Source organism: Ixodes scapularis, unplaced genomic scaffold (assembly GCF_016920785.2).
Source record: "Ixodes scapularis isolate PalLabHiFi unplaced genomic scaffold, ASM1692078v2 PGA_scaffold5__190_contigs__length_132052651, whole genome shotgun sequence".
NCBI lineage: Eukaryota > Metazoa > Arthropoda > Arachnida > Ixodida > Ixodidae > Ixodes > Ixodes scapularis.
In genome coordinates this window covers 54,492,016-54,514,472 of record NW_024609880.1, presented here as the reverse complement: position 1 = coordinate 54,514,472, position 22,457 = coordinate 54,492,016, and the positions used below count along the sequence as shown (strand labels likewise).

Genomic DNA, 22,457 nt, shown 5'->3' with positions numbered 1-22,457 from the left:
GAACCAGAGTCAGTCGCACACGGCGCACGTGACGCTAAATGGTTTTTCCGCGAACTCCCTCCGGAACACTGGGCCTCGCGCTTGCGCTTCGCCTTCGTGGAACGATCCTTGTCCATGGCGTTGGCCCGCCGGCGCCGTTTACATCGCTGGTTCTGTTCTCAACGGCGGCTTTTCAGGCAAGCAATGTGTTCTTTTTCTGCAAGGGAGTCTGAAGCAGCGGACGCAGTGGAAGTTGAGGCGACAGCTGCTTTGCGTCGATTGCGGACCCATTTGCGTTACTGTGTACGTCGCCGCTCCTTCCGCACCCAGTCTTCTTTCACCGAAAGGGCTTGCAGCCGACCCATCCTGAGCCCAAACCGAAACTGATAAGAGCGTAGGAAACAGCGCGCAAAACAGATGAGGAAGAAGAAACACACGTGACGAGCGCTGCGCTCGTCATGTGAGTTTCTTCTTCGTCCTCGTCTCTTTTTTGCGCTGTTTCCTATGATGAATTCCCACCAACACGCCCAAGTATCCATTCTTCTATGATAGCTCGAAAGGTTGCCGCCATCTACGAGCAACGGCGGCAACTTGACTAGTTGAGTGCTTGCCGCCGTCGTTTATAGATGGCGGTAGCTGTCCAGAGGTTTGTGCCGGTATGATTTTGGGACCGGACATGATCCTGGGGAACCTAGCCCTTAACAGCTCCGCTGTAAAACTCCAACCATTTGAAATTTGAAAACCCAACGTATCGAGGCCACCTTGGCCCCCCTTAATCACGGGCGACTGTTTATGTCCTTGCGGTTGTCTTCCAAAGTGCCCGGTGTCATCGTTTTCTAAGGGCCTGGTGTCTTTAAAACGATTATTGCATTTCAAATTTCAGGGTTTCAGGCTATGGCACTACGGAAGTTATGCTAGCCTTGACAACATAGCACGAAATTCATAATAAAATGGCGACATTAGGAGGTGGTGTTTTCCGCGCCGCCTCAGCTTGCTTTTGTTGAGGGCCTCTTTTTTCCTCCAGGTCACGAACAGGCTTCAGTGACAGCCCGACTGCATAATGAACTGCGCCGTGCTCTCTTCATACATGCTCTCACTCTTCATACACGCTCAATCCACTTCCCAAGCCTCGTAGAATTCGCCTATGCAAGTAGCTGGATATGCAGTTAAATTTCTCCCCAATCGCATAAAGTGAGTGCCCTTGCCAGCACACTGCGTTGCATTCCAGAGTGATAATTTCACACCAGCTGCGCTCCCTTCTTTCTGCTGCAACCCTTTCCATCGCCATTGCCTAGGCAACCTGTTCCGTCACAACGACCAGCATGCACCACGGTTGGCTGGCATTGCTACGGTGACCGAAATGCGTCTTCAACCGATGTGTTTAGCGTCCTATCCTGCCCACGCATCCAAAGAGGTCCCAAAGTGGCAACAGATGTTGCAGAAGCCGGAGCACCGTGTTGTCTTATGTCGCGGTCCTGGTAGTCGGTGCTGGAAGTCCCCATAGAAAGTACGAGCAAATGCGAATGTCGCCGTTGTTGTGGGGTCCTGACCCCCGGTTGCAGAAGCTTCAGTGGACCGTCACGCTGGAGAGCGACCCGCAGCAGAACGGGCGTCTGCCAACATCCACCACCGTTGCCGCGACACCGCTAAGATCGCGGCCAGCAACGACGGGACCTCTACAACATCGTCGGGCGGAAATAAAGGGACCACGTTTTCGGACGCGGTGGACGCACCGGTTGGAGACACGTTCTGGGCAGCGTGGCGTTATGGCCGAAAACAAGAGACGACTGGGGAACCCACCTGGACGGCCTGGCCCTGGCCAGCGCCAGCATCTGTCCGATGTCGACAGACTCCCCCAGCTGGATCTCCTGGATCTTGGAGGCCAGCAGGGAGGCCGACAGCTGGTGGAAGCCCTGTGGGGCCTGGGAGGGCGCCGGCTCCTGGGAGTAGCCCCCGCAAGGCAGCTTCTCCGACCGATGGCCGCAGTCGCACGAGATGCTCACCTGCAGCCGGGCGGCAGATGATTATCCGACGCATGGCGACGCCACAGGAGGGGGGCGGGGTACCCGTCGTTGCAAGCAAGTTTTTTCGAAAGAAAATGTGAAAAAAAGTAGAGGGAGATTTTAGCCAAAGAGACAGACAATTCTTTGCTCAGAATTTGTGCCACGCAGTAGTTTTAAGTTTGCATTGCTTCCATTTTCGTATTCACGCACCAGGGTCTTGCAGCTGGTGGCGGGGCACTCCCTGCCCGGGTGGCAGGGCTCCCCGCAAGGGTGTCCGCACCCAGCCCGCGGGGTGGTGCAGCGCTGACCGCAGCCCTTCCTCTCTCCTCCCTCCTGCTGGGCCGGGGTGCAGGGCCCCAGGTGGCAAGTCTGCTGGCAACGGTGCTGGCCGCACGGGAGCTCTCGCTGGCAGGACAGCCCGCACGACAGGCCCTCCAGGAAACAGGGTACCGCCTTGCGCTTCTGCACGCGGGGCGTGGGTGCAGGGGGAAGAAAGTCCGTTATAAAGAACTTCTTCCAATTTTGACCAGGAAATCAAGTTTGGTATACTCTGTTGCAGGTTAAGAAAAGAATGACAAGCTCCTCACGCAAAGGCCTACTACTACCACTACTACTACTACTACTACTTAAGAAGAGTGAAAGCCACAGAAAAGCGAGAAACATGGGAGAAGAGGCGAGTTCACTCACCTCCTCTCCCATGTTTGCTCTGCTAAAGTAGAAAAAGTAAAAGTGAAGGGCTTTGCAAGATGAGCCTGTCCTGCTTTCTTAGCCTCGGGAGTCGCATAAGCAGATTTTGTGCTTAAGCGACACCTGAGGTTGGTTGGCCCTATAAAAAGCTGTAACTTTAATTTACCCCTTGGCATGGTGGTAGGGTGACGAACTCAAAATCTTAAAATCCCGGGTTTGACTCTTGCTGGGGGATGTTAGAAATTTTGCTCTTTCTTCCCATATAGCTAGTTCTTCTAAAAATTATTTTGTTCTTTTGTTTCCTCTCAAAATTTGTGTTGAGCATTTTGCGGCAATTTTTCGTACCATTCCATCGCACTTTCCTCAAGGATCCTAACCCTTACACACATTCTGCATTAAAAAATCTGCAGATTTTCACCAGTGTGCAGAGAAATGACGACGACAGCTGTTATTGTATGTAGTTACACCCACTTCTATGCATATCCACTTTTTATTCACTCAATCCCATGCAAACACAGCCTTAGTATGTAGGAGAGGGAACATGCACACATGTGCCGACGTCCCTGCCCAAGACTGGTACACGAGTGGAGGGTTGCTTTACATATAAAAGTACACGCAAGCCAAGTTCTACGGTGAAAAATGTGTAGCAGCGTCCTTCGCCAACCCTGAGAGTAAAAGACACTGCCACCTGACAAGATCCAAGTGCAAGCACTTTGCTGGCGGCGTGGGGTGGCGCACGTGGAAGTGCACAAAAAAAAAACAGAGTTTTAATTGCACTGTAAATTTTTATGTCCAGCTTAGAGAATTTTGTGCCTGTGGCATGTAGCCTCAATGACGTCACAGTGTCACGTGACATCATGCAGGGACACCTGCACATGCAGGCGTGGCACATCAGCACCTCCTCCCTACCTCGTGTCTCCCAAAGCACCACTTCTCGGTGAGGGCGGCGCATGGGGGACAGGTGGGGTCGCTGTGGCAGGTGTGGGTCACGGGGTGTCCGCACGGGTGGGGGCGGGAGCAGGGCTGCCCGCACTCGGGGGGCCGCGTGCCACAGGGCACGGGCGGACTCAGGCTGGCACTGCCGCAGTTGCACGTCAGGTCCTCAAAGCCTGCAAAGAGATCGCCTCGGTCACGGAAAAGGCTGAAAAAGCAAAGAAGAGATGACCTTCGTCCGAGTCAAGCAAATGGGCACCCACACGCAACATCTCCTGGATGTTGAGACTGTATAAAATAATAATAGTCATAACTTCTTAATATAAACGCCTCAGTTATCTAGAAAAATCGTTCATAGTGGAGTCGTTTATAATAACGAATCAGGCTCCAAACACACATATTAACCAGTGTAGCAACAAGATATACATGGTTTGTTTTCTAAAAAAGGACAAGATGCGGGTTTTGTACCGACACTTTCGAGCCTACTTTTGTGTCCAGAAAGTGCAACCCGTCCGCTACTTGAAGTGTGCATTCTCCCTGCCCTTTCTGTTCAAGGCAGGAGAAGACGGCTGTTTCCGACCCATGGCGAACTGTACGTCGACTCTCTCGTCTTCATCAGCTACTGCCGTCTATGCAAAGTTTTCTTCCAGTTTCTTTTTTTTTTTCTTCCTTCACCGCTCATTTTTTCAGTTGAGCAGAACGCTTTGTTCAATTACGTTTGACACTTGCCATTAACTCTGACCGCCTCTTGCATGACATTATCTACTCTGCCTTCCAAGTGACCAAGATAGAGGCATCCGGCCTTGCCTTTTATGCCAATGCCAGGCTTGTGATCTAAGGGGGCTTTCGCTGTGAACCACTCCAAGGACAAGAATTCGCTCATCTCCCATCATAGCTTTATCTAGGAGATATCAACTTTGTGGGTCCACAGCTTCTCTCCCGTACCCCAAGCAGTGACGAGGTCTACAGTGAAGTGGCCTAGCTGCTTTGGGGTTAATTCTTCTGTGTTCCCAGTTGTAAGTCATACAGTCAAACCCGTTAATAACGAACAGCAGGAAATGCTACGATCAGTTCGATATAGCAACTAGTTCGATATAGCAAAAATCATTTACAACGAATTTCCACGATACGTTCGTTGTAAGGCGAGAGCTTCCTTCTTTCTCATTTCTTCGCTTCCGCCTTGTAACAAAGCGCTGGAAAGATTTCTTTTTCTGCATGCATGCTCAGCTTTTTGAGTTTTTTTTTTTAGCTTGTCTACCTTTCTGAATCGCTTCTCTTCGTGGGCAACCACTTTGGGATGAAAAGTCTATTTTTTTTGTGCATGCGTGCGTGCCGAGTGTTTTTTTTTTAGCTTTCTCCCCTTCTGAATCGCTTCTCTTCGCTCAATTTCGTTCCCGGCTTGAGCTTTTGGAATTTTCTTTCTCTTCAACATTTTTTTTTTTGGGGTAAGGGACACGCTAGAAGACGAGTGCTTGCGCGTTTCTGGAAGCCTTCTTGGGGGGAAAAAGTTCGATATAGCCAATATGCTGTTCGTTATAAAAAGTACTTTTTACATGCATTTTTATTTAAATTTTTCGTGAGTTCGATATTGACAATATTTCGCTGTACGTGGGTTCGTTCTAAACGGGTTTCACAGTACACGATCACAGGCAACAATAGACTGCAAGAGGTAATAACCCATTTTATGGGAAAGAAAGCAAAGTCCATCTGTTCACAATCTGGAGTGTGGGTTCCCATATTAATGGGGAAAAATTGCAGGGTCAAAGATCGGTCTTCGAACATTTTTTTCTTAATGCGGGGTGTCCATCTTAACGAGACTGTGATGACATTCATACTGAATGGACAAAATAGTAGATGGCGCAAGAAGCACGAGGAGACTGGCACGAGATTCCACGAGGGGCAGCCAGCAACCGACAGCCAGGCCAGGGCGCTCGGATAAATGGCACGAACCAGGACTGGGTTGCAAGTCGCCGGCAACCAGGAACCCGCCGGACCAAGCCAGAGTCTCCAAGGCAGTGGAACAGAAAGACTTTCTTCGTATGCGGAAAGCCAGAGTCACCAACACAGTCGCCCGTCAATTCGAGCTCCCTTCGAACTGAACTCCCAGGACACCTGACATTGCACTATGAGTCTCCAACCTTCATCCTCTCTCTGGCGAACAGAAACACAAAGGCTGATGTGTAAACAGGAACACCTCCACCGGAACCGCCGGAAACAACCAAACTCAACACCGCCACCTCTGCTGTAAATATACAGTGTAGACCGCACATAATGTATGTCGCGGGAGTCGCGAAAATCTGCACTATAAGCGGTACCGCGCTATAACCAAAACATCAATTTTTCAGGCCAAAATACATGCCATCAGACAACTTACCTTAGTAAAAGAATTTATTTTATGTTAGATGAAAAATAAAGCTTAGTTTGAGGAAAGTCTTTATTTCACCAGACTAGTACACTTCTCTCTCAAGTGTGTCGCACGTTTTGAAAGAAATGAGCGACTTTTGCCTGGCGCAGCCTTTTAACGGCGTCGCGGGTTGCGGGCGGACGTTGCGAGTGTTCAGGATTGCAAACCCTAATCACCTTTCTCTGGTGATGAAAACGCGTGAAAATTCGCTTCCCTTATACGGTACGCGCCAGTAATACCTTCAACTTGAGCACAGGCATGAAATGCTCCAAATAAGAAATCCGGGCGATGTTCGAAAACACAAATGCTTAGAAAGCACCACAGTAGTCGAAGTAAACAAACACGACTACACGGGCGTTTCTGCTGTCTTAAGTGTGCCTCCACAACATCGCAGCACGAGTCGGTGGATTTTCCCTTCTAGTACGTGCTGGGTTATCATAGCGACACACAACGAAAATTCACAGTCAAGGTTAGCGCTTTTACGCGGAACGATGAGCTTCCACCACGCCGTTTGCGGATAGAAGCAGCCGGCCCGCGACCGGCATGCAACGCGCGCGAACACTTTTCCTCGACCTGCGATTGGTCTGTCGTTGCGGCTGTTTCCAACGCAGCGGAGGGACGCACGCACGTGAACGACACGTGCATGCGTCCCTCCGTCGCTATGGCAACTGAAGCCTCTCTCTTCGCTTCTCCCCGCTTCTTCGAGCAACCTCCTTGCCCCGCGAGTGCCGCTTGCGGCTAGCGCCGTTATCTAGTGTCGCACAGGGAAGCGTGCTTGCTGCGCCGGTCAGTCGGCGCGGTCGGCGGGCTGTTCCAGAAACCGCACTAGAACCAGTATTTCCCTTCGCGCGCCTGCATTTTAAGCGGTATGTAATTACATAGAGTTCAATGGGAGGCGAACCGGTGGTTTAAAAAAGCCGCGTTATATCCGGTCCTGCACTATAAGCGGTTACGTTGTAAGTGGTCTATACTGTATTTGTTTTTATGCGAAAGCATTAAATGTCCCATGGAGCGAACCTACGTCATCAGCTTTGAAGCCGGGCCAAACGGCTCCTTCCCTTGTCTCTATGTCGTCTGTGACCGAAAACTGAGGCATAGGCTCCCATTGGCTGGGACGCGTCATCAAGGAACGAGGCTCCCATGTGCGGCGGTGCGGCAGTGCAGGCCGGGGCCAGGCGTCGAGTGCGTCAGACACCCGCCAGACGGCTACGACTTTCCGGAAAACTTTCCCCTCCTCCCGCTAGATGCGCCCGCTCTGCCCGCCGATGGTGGGTTCTTGGAGCATCTGGGCATACCCCCCCCCCCCCCTTTTCCCTACAAAAAGGAAGGTGATGGCAAGCGATAAAGAGGAGCAAAAGAATGACATTCATGCTTTCTTTCGCAATTCTATTTATCTCATATTTTTGTTTTTATTTATCTTATTTTATGTCCTATGATTAGCTTCTTTACTATGATAACAAATTGCAGAAATTCGATTTGGTCTCGTCTTTGATTATTTTACCATCTTAAATTAACACAAACTAACGAACCTCGTGTCAGAGACATGACTGCGTAATGATGCTCTATCATTTCGCATTTCGGGGTAACCGAACTCTCGGTACAAGGCACATTTGTAATTATGCAACGTCCACGACACGCAGGTTGAAAAAGAATACAGTTATTCGAGTTCACATTTAAAATATACATTATTTGTAGAGGCATCTAAAGATGTGCCTGGTGAAATGGCACAAAAGGACGCTCGCACATGGGTGATCAGACACGCTTTTTTCCGAGAACCAGGATAAAACAGACGGAAGTGTCCGCTGGAACGTAGAGGCACATAAAAGTGAACCATAGTGCTGTAAGCCAGCGTGGGGCACAAACCGAACATGCATGCAGTGTTGGCGTCCGGCCGCGACTTGTGCCCTCGGTGATTTAGCACGAGACTGCCAAACGCTGACACAGCACTTGCGTCCAATCCAAGACCCGTGCTGGCCTCCAGTAGGGGACCTAAAGAATATCCAGCACTACGGCCTCGCTGTCTGAGACGTTGCATCTTTCACAGTTGCTGGTAGTCCCTTCCTTTCCTGCTACTTTCTGCTGCTTTCGTGTTTGCCCAGCCAAAGGTAACAGTTCTCTCCTACGCGAAGTTGTCTTTCGTCGTGCTTTCCACGTTCTTTCCAAAGGTGTCGATCGACTGGACGGCTCCCTCGCTTGGCGTGAGTCGACGGATAAGTGATGTGTAATGGTAAAACAAACGGCTTGGTCAGATCGGATTCATTCGGGAGCTGGATCGAGTAAACTGACTGGGCAAAATCCAAAAAAGCTTTGGCCAAGCGGCAGACCTCCCATGCACTGAAAGGAGGGGGAGGCCAGGATACACCACGACCTGACGCCCAACGTCACTCAATCTAATAGCGCAGTTGGTGCCGCAACATCCCGCGACCCCAAGCCACGTGATAGTGCGACGTGACATTGAGTGGCGTGACTCGATGCACATCACGTGGACGTGTGACCTGTGACGGCACTGGCCAAATGACCATGAGACCTGTAGTGGCATCTTGCTAAACTTAGCCGATGAGGGCAGAGTATGGCAAAGGCAATGCAACAAAAATTCCAACTCTGCTGTCGTTAAAATCCATTCTGCATTAAAGAACATTACACGGGCTCAATCGTGCCGACAAAGACCAGGGAGCACAGAACGGGTCCCGCACAAACCTCCGTGTGTGGTTTGTGCTAGATTTCTCATCTTTAATGCAAAAGCATTAACTGTTTCATGCAGCGAACCACATCATCAGCTTTGAAACCGCGCCAAACGGCACCTTCCCCTGTCCCAATGTCGTCTGTAGCAGAAATCTGGTGGATAGGCCAGCCGAATGCAGCTAACGGAGTTCCCGGTTGGGCCGATTGGGGCGCCGCGTCGCTGGCTTCTCTCTCGTACGTCCACCCAAAGAGCAGATTTGTTGGTCTAGCCAACAGTCTCACGCCAGACTGTTTCGCCGCTGTACTTTTGAGCGCTGGCGTCGTGAATAGAATCTTCGCTACCAAAACTGAAGCACTCTGGGCGCTTCCGACCAATCACCAACCTTCAGTGTGAGGGCAAACGACCGTTTTTGTCTTCTCTTTTTGCTTGAGCTCGTCACTCCAAGCTTTCAAACCGTTCCGCGCGTGTTGAAATCGAAAGTGTAGATTTTACGGAGTACGGAGCTGCGCGTCTGCGCTCAGAAAATGATTAGAGGGATTAAAGACGTCTCTAGTTTGACAGAGATTCTGCCGAGTGGGTTGCGTGCCTCATGACAGCGTATTACGGAGTCTACTGCGCGGCCAAGTGGTGTAACAATTCTTCAAAAGAACTCGGAGTGCTTATTCTTCCGGTTTCCAACAAATGACGGGTGAGCCTTTATATCAAACTTTTTTGTCAACGTTCGAAACTGGAAGCATTGAAATATATGATCTCTCAATCTTTCCGTTACAGCATCGAAATGGATTGCGTATGCAAAGCGCCAGGACTTTGGAAGCCTGCCGGTGAGCAAGCTGCGTCCGTGTCGTCTGTGCCGCAAGCACGCCGGTGCAACCGCGTTTGCAAAATGTAGGAAGATTCGTTTGCGGCAAAACACGTGCCTCACCGTTCTTGTTACGAATCCGTTGCTGCAAGGACTGGTTCCTCCAAGTGAGTTGCTGTCAGAGTCTTTAGTTAATTTGACAGCTTCTAGGATAGAGTACCTAAAAGCATCCACAATCAGTCAATCCAGAACATTTTTTTTTCTTCTTTGCGTTGCCAATTAGCGAGTTTGTTTATGGTTTATTTATCATTTATTCTTATGGAGCTCACCTGCAGCCCTGCGTTAATTAAATTAAAATGCAAGCCTGCTTTATATCGGAGTTGATTAGTTTGTTTGGGTATTCAGCATTTTTGTTTGTAGGAGTTGTTTATAGACGCATTTAGATAATTCGATTATAAGTGCTGTTCTGTTAGTTTGTACATTAAAGGAGTTAATTTGGTGTTTACATATTTGATAACGTTTACTGCCTACTACAGTTCTTGGTTCCGCTCAAGGGGCGGTGGACTGCCGACAGAGTTTGTAAATACGTGCTTGGAATACTGCAACTAATTTGAACGGTGTTCAATAAAATATACGTTTCAATGAACGTGCTGTTTCTGTTTTATTGTACTGGTAATTAATATCTCGCAAAGCGCATTTGTTGCGAAGTGTAGCGCGCGCGGCTCGTCTGCTCGACCGGTGCCGCGCTGGCCGCTCGCAGTGGCCAGCGCGACACCGATCGAGCAAAAGAGGAAAACAAACCGAAAAAAAAAAAAAAATAATAATAATAAAAAAGGAGCGGGAGGGAGAGAGAGAGAGAGGGGGAGGAGGAGGGTCGGAGACCGGCGACTGCCGCGCCTGCGCACGCCAACGACATTGGTGGCGCCATCTGGCGGTCTCCCAATATTTGATTTGATTTTATTTTATTCACGATACCAGAGGCACTCCTCCTACAAATACCCGCCCTGTTTTAAAAACGTTTTGGCCCATTTGACTGACTGACTGATTTACTTTTTTCAGTCTCACGCCGTACTTTCTGCCACTTGCGACTTGTGGCGCTAGTTTTTCCTTACCACGGTGGAGGCTACAGCTGCACTCGGCTGGATAGGCTCCCATTAGCCTGCACGCGTCATCAAAAAACGAGGCTCCCATTGGCTCTCGAACGGCTTAGTTCCAAGGGATGCCACCAGAGAAGCCTTCTTCATGGTGGTGCAGCACACGCAGCAGCTTGGCAAGGTGCGGCAGTGCGGGCCTGGCCGCCTGGCTGCACAGCCCGCTTGGGCACACTCCGAAGAGGGCGAACGGCAGAGCTCAGCGTGGCGCGGCCACTCCGCGAGAGCGTGCGCTTTGTCGCCGGCCAATGAAGCACGGCCGTCTACACCACTACGCCGCAGACAAACTAAGGGAGCAGAAGAATGACATTCATGCTTTCGCATTCACAACTGATAAGAAGTGGTAAGGTGTCTGTTGTGTTCTGCTATTTCTCTTTCACTTCTCCTATTGATTGTCCTACATATCTCACTTTAAGAAACCTATCTTCTTTCTTCTCTTCTTTTCTATGTCATATAAAATCAGTTCATCACAAGGCACCGGACGAGATGGTCGTTCTTTCATAGCGGTACGCTTGCTGCTGAATTCTACATTATGGCGTTGAGGATCTACGTGAGTTCTGCGCTGGACAGGGCCACGGCGAGAATATGCTGGGAATGCTAATCGCCAAATGGGCAATTTCTTGCGTGTCCTGGCAAAACCTTTGCCAGAACCGATCCAGCAACAAGATGGCGACTACATCGAACGGCATCACCGAGTGCTGAGAAGCCATCTTGGACTAGTCATGGCCTCGGGCGGCAAGTTACCCCCAGAGTTCTTGGTCAAGCTGGGACCTCCGCCCATTCCATAGGAGCGATGGATCAAGATGTTTGAGCGTTATTTGCTGGCAAGTGGCGCTCAAGAGTTTGGTGCAGAACGCCGTCGGGCAATGCTGCTCAATTGTCTCGGAGAGGCCGGCCAGCAGATTTACGACGCTCTACCAACGCCTGAGCCTGCTGTTGAGGCAGCGCTAGCACTGCTGGCAGCAGCAGGCGGCGAACAAGTTGTGGAAGCTCCCTTTGATGTCTACAAGAAAACAGTCAAGTTACTGGAGGCTGAATTTACACAGCCAGCCAATGTGACGCTCCAGGAGCTCCAGTTTTATCTACGAAGACAAAAAGAAGGCGAGTCCCTTCGCGATTTTCTGTCGGCTCTACGGATGTTAGCCGCCAGCGCTAATTTTGGAAGCCGTACTCAAGACTGTATCCGGAAACAGTTCACGATTGGAGTGGCTTGACTGAAATTCAGGAACGATGGTCCTCGATGCAGCTCTCCCGTTCGACATTGTTATGCATACCGTCATGAACCTCGAAAGATCACGTCGAGAGGTTCGAGAGTGGGCTAGTGTCGCTACACCGAGCGAACAGACCTGTCAAGTGACACCTTCATCAGACAGCGACGTCCGAGCTTTGAGACAACCTGCATGACCTGCGGGGGAAGCGGCCGAGATCCGTTCTCCAGCCATCAGCAACCACGACCTAGACACTCGTCGGACCACCGTCAGGACCCCGCGGCACAGTCAATTCTCTCAAGGCCAGGCTCGCAAGGGCGGCAGCATTCAAGGCGACATGACAATTTTCGCCACACACGTACTTGTGCCAACTGTGGAAATGGTCCTCATCGATGCCAGAGCTACGACACCTGCCCCGCAAGAAACCTTTATTGCTACAACTGTGGTCGCAGGGGTCATCTTGGCCACATATGCAGAAGTACACGTCGGGGCTGTCAGCGATCGCGATACAAGCAAGTGGAGCAGGTGCTCTCAGATTATGATGACTACGAGGACGACGATGTTGATGATTCTGAGATCGTATGCCACATAACAGAATCACCAACGAAAAAAGTCTATATTAGCGCCAAAGTCTTTGGAACGCCGATACAGTTCCTGCTTGACACCGGGTCATCCGTCTCAATAATGGACAAAGCCACGTTCATGCAATGGTTTGCGCGACATGCACTCGTCATACCACCACCGGTGACGCTATTGAATTATTCGCGTCAGCCCATTAATATCCTGGGGGCCTTCAAGGCAATGGTGATATTCAAGCAGCGTCACGCGCAAGTGCTATTCTACATAGCAGACCAAGGCACATCATTGTTAGGCATGGACGCCGTTGTGGCGCTCGACATCAAAATGAGCGGAGCAACGCGGACTTGTTTTTATACTGCGACCAGTGACACCGGTGAGGCCTCTACAAGCGGGGCAGAACAACCGTCAACGTCGTCACAATCACCTACATTGACAACCAAGCCAATGGCATCAAATTCAGCCGCGACCTCTCAGCTGCACGACTCGTCAGCTGCACTGGAGGAAGAGTCGACTGAACGGCTTCTGCCACCAGCAAAGACAACAGCTCAACTCCAATAGGAAATGGCGGATGACCCCCAGCTGACTGTAGTGATGTCTTATGTCATGTCGGAATGGCCTCCATCTAGGGCGTTGTCTTCCAACAAAGCCATCTTCTACGCCACTAAAGAGACACTCTCTGTGCACGACGGTCTTCTGCTGCGCGGTGAACAGTTCGTCGTTCCTACTAGTATGAGAGACGCTCTCATCGGCTGAGCACACGAGGGACACCCTGGCATCGTCAGAACGCAGACTCGCCTTCGCAAACTATATTGGTGGCCCCGCATGAATGCGGAGGTGAAAATGGCAGTCCAAGCCTGCGGTGTTTGTAGCTCGGCTGACAAGAGTGCAAAGACATCGCCAACACCCTTGCAACCCGTGCCCTTGCCAGAGTGACCATGGTCAAAGCTCGGCATCGACATCGTTGGCCCATTTGAAGCTTCGTCACCAGCGTATCGGTACTGCATCACGCTCGTGGATTATTTTTCAAAGTGGCCTGAAGTCCATTTTTGCTCCAACGTCACGACAAGCACGGTGACCGGTTTCCTGAGGCTCGTCTTTTCTCGGGAAGGATACCCCGACACCATTGTGTATGACAATGGACCTCAATTTTCTTCTGCAGAATTCGAGAGCTTCCTGGCTAAGCGAGGTATTACCCATCACCTGGTTTCCGTGTATTATCCACAGGCGAAAGGGCAAGTAGAACGATTTAATCGTACCTTCAAGTCGTTCTTACAGTGTGCTGCACTGGAGAAGCGTCCAATTCACTCTGCCATTCTGGATTACTTGTGCGTGTATCGTTGTACGCCGCACGCAATGACAGAACTGTCTCCTGCGGTTCTGCTACATGGACGCAAGCCACGCAACCGGCTTCACATCATTGGCCTTTCTCCATCGCAGTTCTTGAAGAACCCATTTGAGGAGCTGCAGCGTCTGCGGTGCCGAGTGCAGCGGGGACAAGAGCACAGCAAACGCTACACAGGCAGACGGCGAGCAGCCAAAGTTCCAACATTCAAGGTCGGCGGATGGGTGCGCGTCAGGAAGCCAGGAAAGGTAAAGAAGGGAGACCAAGCTTTCGGTCCGGCAATGAAAATTGTGGAGCGTGTCGGCCGATGGACCTTCAAGCTTCATGACAGTCGCATCTGGAACGCCTCCAAGCTTACGGCGGCAACGGCTCCACCTGTCACAGATACCGTTGAGAAGTCGTCGCAAGCAACGGCACAGCCTTTTGAGCACCTGCCTACACAGAGAATTCTCAAAGAGACCTCTAGAAGCCAGCATCCTCATCATGATTGGCGGCCAAACACATTAAAGCAGGCTACTCAGTGGCCACGGCAGCAGCTAAGGCCACATATGCCTCCGCCTTTTCCACCTCCACGGGGACAAGATGAGGATGGAGACGAAGCGTGCCCAGATAGTCCAACCGGTCTTTTTGAATCTCGACAGGGTGCCGTGACGGTACCACCAAGTTCACACCAAAGAGTGAGGTTGCCACCGGAAATTCCCGTTCCCTCAGTGGATGCTACTATTCCTCCAGTGGCAGTTTCCGTTCCCCCAGTGGAAGAGCTTCAGCGATCGACCCGAACTCGCCGACCATCTGTGCGGTTTAGAGATGTGGGTCTCTGACCCGCGGTGACAGACGTGACAGTTGTCTATATTTGTCTTGGGGGGGGGGGAAGAGAAGTTTACATATTTCTTTAACGCTTATTATCTGAAGTGAAATTATTTGCTAGATAAATAACTTGCCGTAGTTTTGTAAATAACTTGCTGGAATTCTGTAAAAAAACTTTCTGACAGTGTTATTTGAGATATTGTGTACAGAGTATGAGTGTTGAGTGTGAATGCTCTAAAAATAGCCTAGGCCAAGTGTGATAATGAATGCTTAACTTTAATTTCTTTTAAATTATGATTTCGTGCATCTTCGTTTTGTATGTATAATATCTATGACTGGCTTTGTTATGTGCATCTTGTATACCCGTCTTCTCTCCAAAAGGGCAGGGGGGAAAATGTTGTGTTCTGCTATTTCTCTTTCACTTCTTCTATTGATTGTCCTACATATCTCACTTTAAGAAACCTATCTTCTTTTCTATGTCATATAAAATCAGTTCATCACGAGGCATCGGACGAGATGGTCGTTCTTTCATGGCGGTACGCTTGCTGCTGAATTCTACAGTGTCCTCGAACTTTTTTCTAAAATCTATTTTCTTTTACTTTTTTTTTCTCTAAAAGGTTTAAATTTGCACTTCCAGATTCAGATTAAGTAATTTACCCTACAGTGGTTATATCCCACCAACGAGCTTGAGTCTTACCTTAGAGCGGTAAACCGGAACCTACTGCCTGCAGCGGAAATGGCACCCCCCCGGTTGCCGCTGCCTGCCTGTTTGCCACATTAGTGATCACGTGACGTTACGATGGCTGCACCCAGAGGTGGGCCAGATCAGATTGGCCAGATCACGGTCAGCAGACGGGTACTCTGGGGCTGCGTTCCATTCGTACTCGAATAGATCCGCATTTTTCCGTCGGATCAAGTCACGTGACAAGACAGATGCAGCAATGCTGTACGCGGGTATGTTTTCGAATGCAACGGGTACGAGAACTTCACCCAGGAGTGAGATAAAGTTATCTCACTCTCATTCGATTTACTTGCACCTCCTTCACCGGTGCAGAAAAGTGTAGGGCAGTCTACTTCCGGTGTGTGTATTGAGATGCGACCGGAAGTACACCGCCTTACACTTTCCTACACCGGTGCAGGAGGTGCAGCTAAATCGAACGCAGCTTTTATGTGACTTTTGGGTGAAGGTACCCGTTGCGTTCGAAAACCTACCCGCGTCCAGCATTGCTGTATCTGTCTCGTCACGTGACTTGACCCGCCGGAACAGCGGACCCATTCGAGTAAGATTGGAACGCAGCCCCAGAGTGCCCATCTCCTGACCGTGATCTGGCCAATCTGATCTGGCCCACCTCTGGGCGCAGCCATCTTAACGTCACGTGATCACTGATGTGGCAAACAGGCAAGATGGCGGCAACCGGGGGGGTGCCATTTTTGGCCGCTGGTGTACCGCTCTAAGTTTACTCAAGCTCGTTGTATCACACTTGGGTATTTCAAAATATTGTTTATATCAAACAATCCAAACATCCCCTTGAAAATCGCATGTAATGGTACCATATTTACTCGTATAATAAACGCACTCCCCACAACAGGCATCAACATTTTGACTTTTTTTCCCTCCCGTAATTAACACACCTCCAATTTTCGGATCCGAGAGTCTCGAATTGCATCCAATTTAGCAAGCCACCAAGCCATTTTTCTTTTGCCGCCAAGCGGTTAAGCCAAGCCAAGCCACTCTCGCACCCCTGTAATGGCCGCGAGTGCGTAGTTGCGGTAGTTACGGAAGTGATTAACCATGACCGAGTGCTGCGCACACTCGACGAAGCTTGGGTCGAGGAACTGCCGAGCCCGGACATTCTTTGCCTACCGGATGCATTGATGTCAACAAACAAGCCATCGTCTGTGGTCCGCTTTCGGACAGTGAAATCGTGAAAGTGGTTAGGCCTAATTTCACATACTCCGGCTAAATGCATTTATTTAATCCGTAACAAAATGGCACAGCGAGGCGCATGCTGCGCTGTAGGCTGAGAGTGTCTGGTAGCCTCTCCGTGAACGATCCTAAACCGTGCGAGCGGGCTTCGAGGGTCGGCGGTTGGACTTTGTGCGAGTTCTTGTCTACGTGAACGAAACTTGATCCATGCGAGCGGGCTTCCGCGGTCGGGGATTGGACTTCGGACGAGTTCTTATACGCGTAGTCGCGGATACGCCTGAGCGTGCACACGGAATACTAGCAATATATCCCAAGAACGGTCGTGTTGCTTTTCGCATTGAGTGAGCTTCGTAGGGTGCTTTTCCTTTGGCAAAAGGCACCCCGAAAGCGCCCTAAAAAGGTTTGCAATTCGTAAAGCATGGTTACTGTGGTGCGCCCCGACCAGCCATGGGTGCGCCTCCACAAGGGCGGATTCAGAGGCGGGGTCCCGATGTCCTGACCCCCCCCTTAAATTCTGCATTTGTAAAAAATTAGGGCAAGAAACGGGAAAAGGGGGGGGGGGGGGGGGGTCTTAAACATACGATACGCTGACCAACACCTGACCCCCCCCCCCTCAAGAAATACCTGCGTCCGCCCCTGCACCTCCATCACTGGGGACGTGCCACAGTACCTTGCTGTGTGAAATTGGCTCCTAATATGACATTTGCACAAAGTGTATAAATGCAAAAATTTTACCCCGCGTAATGAATGCCCCCCCCCCCCAATATGTGTAAATTTTTCGGGGAAAAAAGTGTGTTTATTATGCGAGTAAATACGGTATAGGAGCGTTGTCTTTTTGTATCGAACTCCCATGGTGGGGACACTCGATATAGCGAATGAGGCCCAGCTGCTTGTTGCTTTTCACACAATCCGATTGTGCTGGTGGCGAGCACATCGCTTGCCTTGCGTGTCTGGCAGACTGCCAAGCCATCATACGCGCTGGAAGATACCCAATGAAAGAGTAGGAAGAGCACGCTGTCGGAAAGGTAGCCTGCGCCCTTTCCCTGAACACTGCCAACTCCCTGGCCCCAAAATAAAACAAGCAAAAAAAAAAAAGTCTTCGACAAGTCAAGTGTGTTGACAACAATGGTTGTGCAATCGCACTTTGAAAGCCTTATCTTTGTTTACCTTTTCCTTTTGCTGTAATTGCTTTGCCAGGTTTCTTGCTTGTTTGCTTTTTTGCCTTGCTTTCATTGCTGCCTGAATTTAGTGAGTTTTTTTTTTCTTTGTTTACGTTTTTCTTTTGCCGTTATCACTTTGCCCGTTTTTTTGTTTTTTTTCCTTCCGTCTTTTGTTGCCTGAATTTAGTGAGCTTTCTTTTTGTTGCTTGCTTAACATTTTTCGATAGATCAAAAGATTTTTTTATGCGTCTCGCTTTTTTGTTTTGCTTCCATTTTTTTTATTATTTCCGTGTTTTGTCGTTTATGCTGTGTGGAAGTCCCATCCAGGCGCGTGTGTAGGCGCGGAGGTGTTTGCAGTCTCCGCCAACTACGCTCTACTGTATTTAGCAGCTTTTGGATGCTCTATTTGGTAAGCTCCCGTTTGCAGCTACCTTCGGTATTAGCAGACACACCAGGAAATTTAACTCAAGCTTAATTTACCCTAATTCGATATATCCGGGTTCGACTGTAGTATCTAAATGCCACCGCACTGACCCAGGCTCAAACCCCGCTGTAGTGTCCTTCTTATGATTTTATCTGGGCCTTTGTAAGCATTATATATAATCTTAAGTCGTTTAAGGCTCCCAGTGTGTTGGTCATTCATGACAATCTTCTAATTAAAAACGACTTGTAAAACACATTCCGCATTAAAAAAGCATTCTCGTTGTCCCTTTAATAGCCCCGACGGGTAAAGAGCTCGGTGGGAAGCGAACTCACTGACGTTCCAGCAGGTGGGGCAGTTTCCCCGGTGGCAAGGCTCCTCACACACGTGCAAGTTGCATGAGAGTCGCTTGCCGCATGTCAGCAGGCAGCGGTGCTCCGTGTCAACGCAGCACGGCACCAGGCACTTGTGACGGCCGCAGCCACGCCGCTTCTGGCAACGCCGCTGGCACAGCTGTGTCTCCATGGCCGCCACCTCGGGGCACGGCACCTCCCGGCAGGTGGCGCCACACCGGCAGCGCACCTGCGTCGAGCGTGGGCACGGGGGGCACGGGCCCTCGTGGCAGGGAACGCCGCACCGGTGCCAGTTGTCTGCATCCGGAGGGGCGACACGGTTAGTCCAAAGAGAGGCCAGTTGCAAAACCCACAAGAGGTTCTACGTGAAGAGTAACTAAGAAGAGCAAGAACGAGAGAGAGAGGGCAGTCCAGCCCTGCAGTTGCTCCTCCATCATCTGCCTCAGCTAGTTTTATACAGCCAGATCCCAGAATTCCTTTTGCCTGCAACTGCAAGTAAAAAAAAAAAATGTTTTGTTGCCATAGCATTTTGGCGCCTGTGCTTTCTGCTCGGAGCATTTGCACTGGCCTGTGTAATCGCTGGCTCCAACACCACACAAGAGATCTCTTTGCTTCAACACATTCATAAAACTGTTCTTGCCGCTGTGAAAATATGAAGCTGAGGTCAATAATGAAGCAGTGTCTAATCGAGATGCATGGCGCAAGTGTTGAGTTCTACGTAACGCGGCACACCCAGAAAGATTACGTCACACCATTGTCTCTTTGCAACGCTGCGCGCGCTTTCCTTCAGCACCACCCAGATACAAAGCCTTTGCGCTGAATTTTCTGGGTCATCAAGAGAGGGGAACTGCACTTTCCTGCTCTTTCCACTCTTCCTCATTCCACGCACTCTTTCTACACCACCTGTTTCTGCCCCTCTCTTTCTTGCCCTTTCCATCCCTCTCCTTTCCACTGACTTTCTCATACCACCTGCTTCTGCTCCTCCCGTTCCTGCATGCTGGGTCCATAGCTCAGTCAGCAACGCACTCGGCTTCCACGGTTGTGCATCGACCAACCTACACATTTCGTGCTTACGCAGCTCCTGAGGTTGGGTGGCCCTATAAAGCTGCTGCTTTAAAACAAGCGTGCTTCCCACAGAGAAGCATGGGAAACCGGGCCTGCGACAGTCTACCTCTAGTCACTTATCTAAGATGTGCAACGAGAATTGGGGGATGGGCGATGTTTTGAAATCTTTATGTTAGGGATATTTAGCCAGAAAGACGGGATGGGCAATCTCTGGGGGAGGGTGCCCTCACGGGATTTCATGGCATATATATCTTACACCGTGCTCTGGACCGTGCGGCCAGCAAGCGAGAGAGAAGCGGCGGCCTCACCCTTGGGTCCGCAGGGCAACATCTTGTCGCACGTCTCGCCGCAGGTTGGCACAGAATCGGCGCACGACTCTCGGGGCACGACGCCGGGCACGTCGGCCAGCAAGGTCTTCCCACAGGGGCAGTGGGTGAGGGAGGCGGGTGAGAGGGGGCAGGGCCCACAGCCCCCGAAGTGGCACTCCTCCTTGCAGGCATGGCGGCCGCACGAGAGGGCCCGGCCGCAGGGGTCGCCACAGCAGAACTCGCGGGCTGCGACCGCCTCCTGCGTGCATGTGGCGTCCTGGCTGCGTTTGCCGCAGAAGCACCCTGCAAAGGGAACAGGAGGAGGGCCAGGTGAGCAACCTCATCAAGATAAGGAGGCCGTATTAATCTCGAAATGGTGCGACTAGATACGGACAAAGTGAGAGACTGGACGAAACGAAGGTCGACTAACAACTGACTGGTTTTGAAAAATGCAACGAGTCAGTTGTTAGTCAACGTTTCTTTCGCCCAGACTCTCACTTCATCCGTGTCTAGTTGAGCTGTTTCAAGATGAACACTTACCAACTTGCCCAATCATTCATTCTGTCAAGACCATAGAGCTGAACGTGCAGCATCACCCTAACAAGGCGAATGCGGGGCACGGATTGGACACGAGCGTTGCATCAGCGGCTGAAACTCGTCTTCAATCAAGAAGGATACGAGTCTCCAACAGACGCACCTTCGACTGCTGAATTCAGCGTCCTAACTCGCCCATGCGTTGAAAGTGGTCACGCAAAGCGGCAACAACTTTAGTCGCACGAGCCGCCATGTGGTGTCGTCCGACGTCGCAGTCCTGGAAGTCGGTCGTAGAAACGCCAGAGAACAAGGCGAGCAGACGCAAGGGTCACTGTCGTAGCGGCGTTCCGTTTCGCGTCTGCTCCGTTTTTTGTCGACTGTCTGGCTGCAAAGCAACCTACAGCGGAACAGGCACCTCCTAAATCTACCTTCGCCACTCCGTCACCTCCAGGACCTTCTACGATGTCATGGGGCAGAAGTTGAGGGACATTTGAGGAAGCGACAAACGCGCAAGTCGAAGATGCAAGCCGGGCTTCATAGCAAGAATTAATGCTTCTAGATGGGAGACTGCCGAGGAGCGTGACACTACGGAAGTGCAGAAAGCCCGTCGGAGCACTCCGAGGTAAAGCGAGGCGCTTACTCTGATGAACGGTCTGTTCACAGGGCTGGCAAGGACCCGGGTGACAGGGCGACTCGCACTTGTGCATCTCGCAGTTGAGCAGTTTCCCGCAGATACTTCCACAGCTGACCTCTTGCTCCTGGCTGCAGCGCACGTGCTGGAAAGGCAGACGCAGTGATAACGAACTCCCTCGCAAAAGTCGGGGGACTATGCTAGAACTTCCGACATACTATAGTACTGTCGTGTCTCACTATATAGAACACATTTTCAGGGACGAACTGGATCAATATGTGCATTTCTGTCTCGTTTTTTACGGGCAATTTGAGGGAGGAGCGGAGGTGCTCATATTAACGAGACGCAACGACGGTAGTTTTGCTGCGAAGTCGTTTATCAGAAAGAAAAAATACAAAAACTGGCAATCATGTTTCCATGCCAGCTACGTAGTATGGTAACAATTTCTTCATTCCAAGCTTCGTGAACCCAAGTTAAGCGCTAATTTACAGACTTTGCATCTGCGTCCAAATGCACACGCACTTTATTTGTACGGTAGAACCTCGGTGATGTGCTCTCAACCTACTTATTTTCCCCAATGTTATGTTTACAACCATCAGTCCTGTTCGATGCCCAATAGAAATATCTGTACTATTGACTTCCCGTTTGTTAGCTTGCCTTCACCGTTCTTATGCCCAAAAACTGCCACACGACACGGTGCGCCTCCCGCTTCCTTTTTCTCAACCACCTTCCTCCCCCTTCTTCGTGACCGTCTTCGGCTTTCCGTACTGTGCAATTCTGTCCAGGTGGGCTTGCAAAACATTCCAGCTTCTTCAATCACCCGTTTGTCCTTCCATCTTTTTCTCCAACGTGCATATTGTCTTTCGTTGTGCTCCGTTTCCCTGGTTTTGCTACCTTCATTTCATGAGTAGTTTAGAATTCACAATCATGCATTGCACAACAAGCTCTAGCTTCACTGTCTTACACCGGCGTGCATGTCACACTTCACTGCTTTGCACTGGCATGCTTGGAGGGGGAACATTTTTCAAAAATTCTTTGCTCATTCTTACGGGTTGACATTCCTCGAATACAAATACAGATAGGCCCCTTATTCTACATAATATTTAGTGTTCCCATCAATCTGAATAAATATAGTAGTTCTCCATAGACACAAGAAGTTCACATGAAATACATTTCTGCATAAGAGTTGCTTCTTGCTGCACCTACAGGCCCCGAAAGCATTATTGGTTGTTACGTAGAACCATGAGGTTATACTGTAACCGTAGCTGGGTGTTTCCCCATAAGATTGTACAATGAATGTCCGGGTCATATGTTTGATAGTATTTCTGTAATAAATATTTGTGAAAGCCATGTTCTTGGAAGGAACATTACACTATTGGCAACGAGATGTTTTGGTGGGGCCACCTCGCACGCAACCTCCTGTGACGGAGTTGGTAGGGTGCGAGCAGACGACGCACTATGTCAAATAGCACGGAGTGGCTAT

General features: G+C 50.3%; 1 protein-coding gene across 1 annotated transcript in view; it reads right to left on the bottom strand.

Annotated features, from left to right (window-relative positions):
• The window catches only part of LOC120842125 (transcriptional repressor NF-X1), a 46,341-nt gene that overhangs the window by 11,235 nt on the left and 12,649 nt on the right, over nucleotides 1–22,457 (bottom strand). Inside the window, exons 4-9 of the mRNA XM_040213149.2 lie at nucleotides 20,984–21,119; nucleotides 19,810–20,112; nucleotides 18,419–18,733; nucleotides 3,579–3,778; nucleotides 2,193–2,444; nucleotides 1,780–1,982 (exon numbers count right to left, since the gene is read on the bottom strand). Of these exons, the coding sequence (XP_040069083.2) occupies nucleotides 1,780–1,982; nucleotides 2,193–2,444; nucleotides 3,579–3,778; nucleotides 18,419–18,733; nucleotides 19,810–20,112; nucleotides 20,984–21,119 (1,409 nt within the window). The remainder of the gene's footprint in view (nucleotides 1–1,779; nucleotides 1,983–2,192; nucleotides 2,445–3,578; nucleotides 3,779–18,418; nucleotides 18,734–19,809; nucleotides 20,113–20,983; nucleotides 21,120–22,457) is intronic.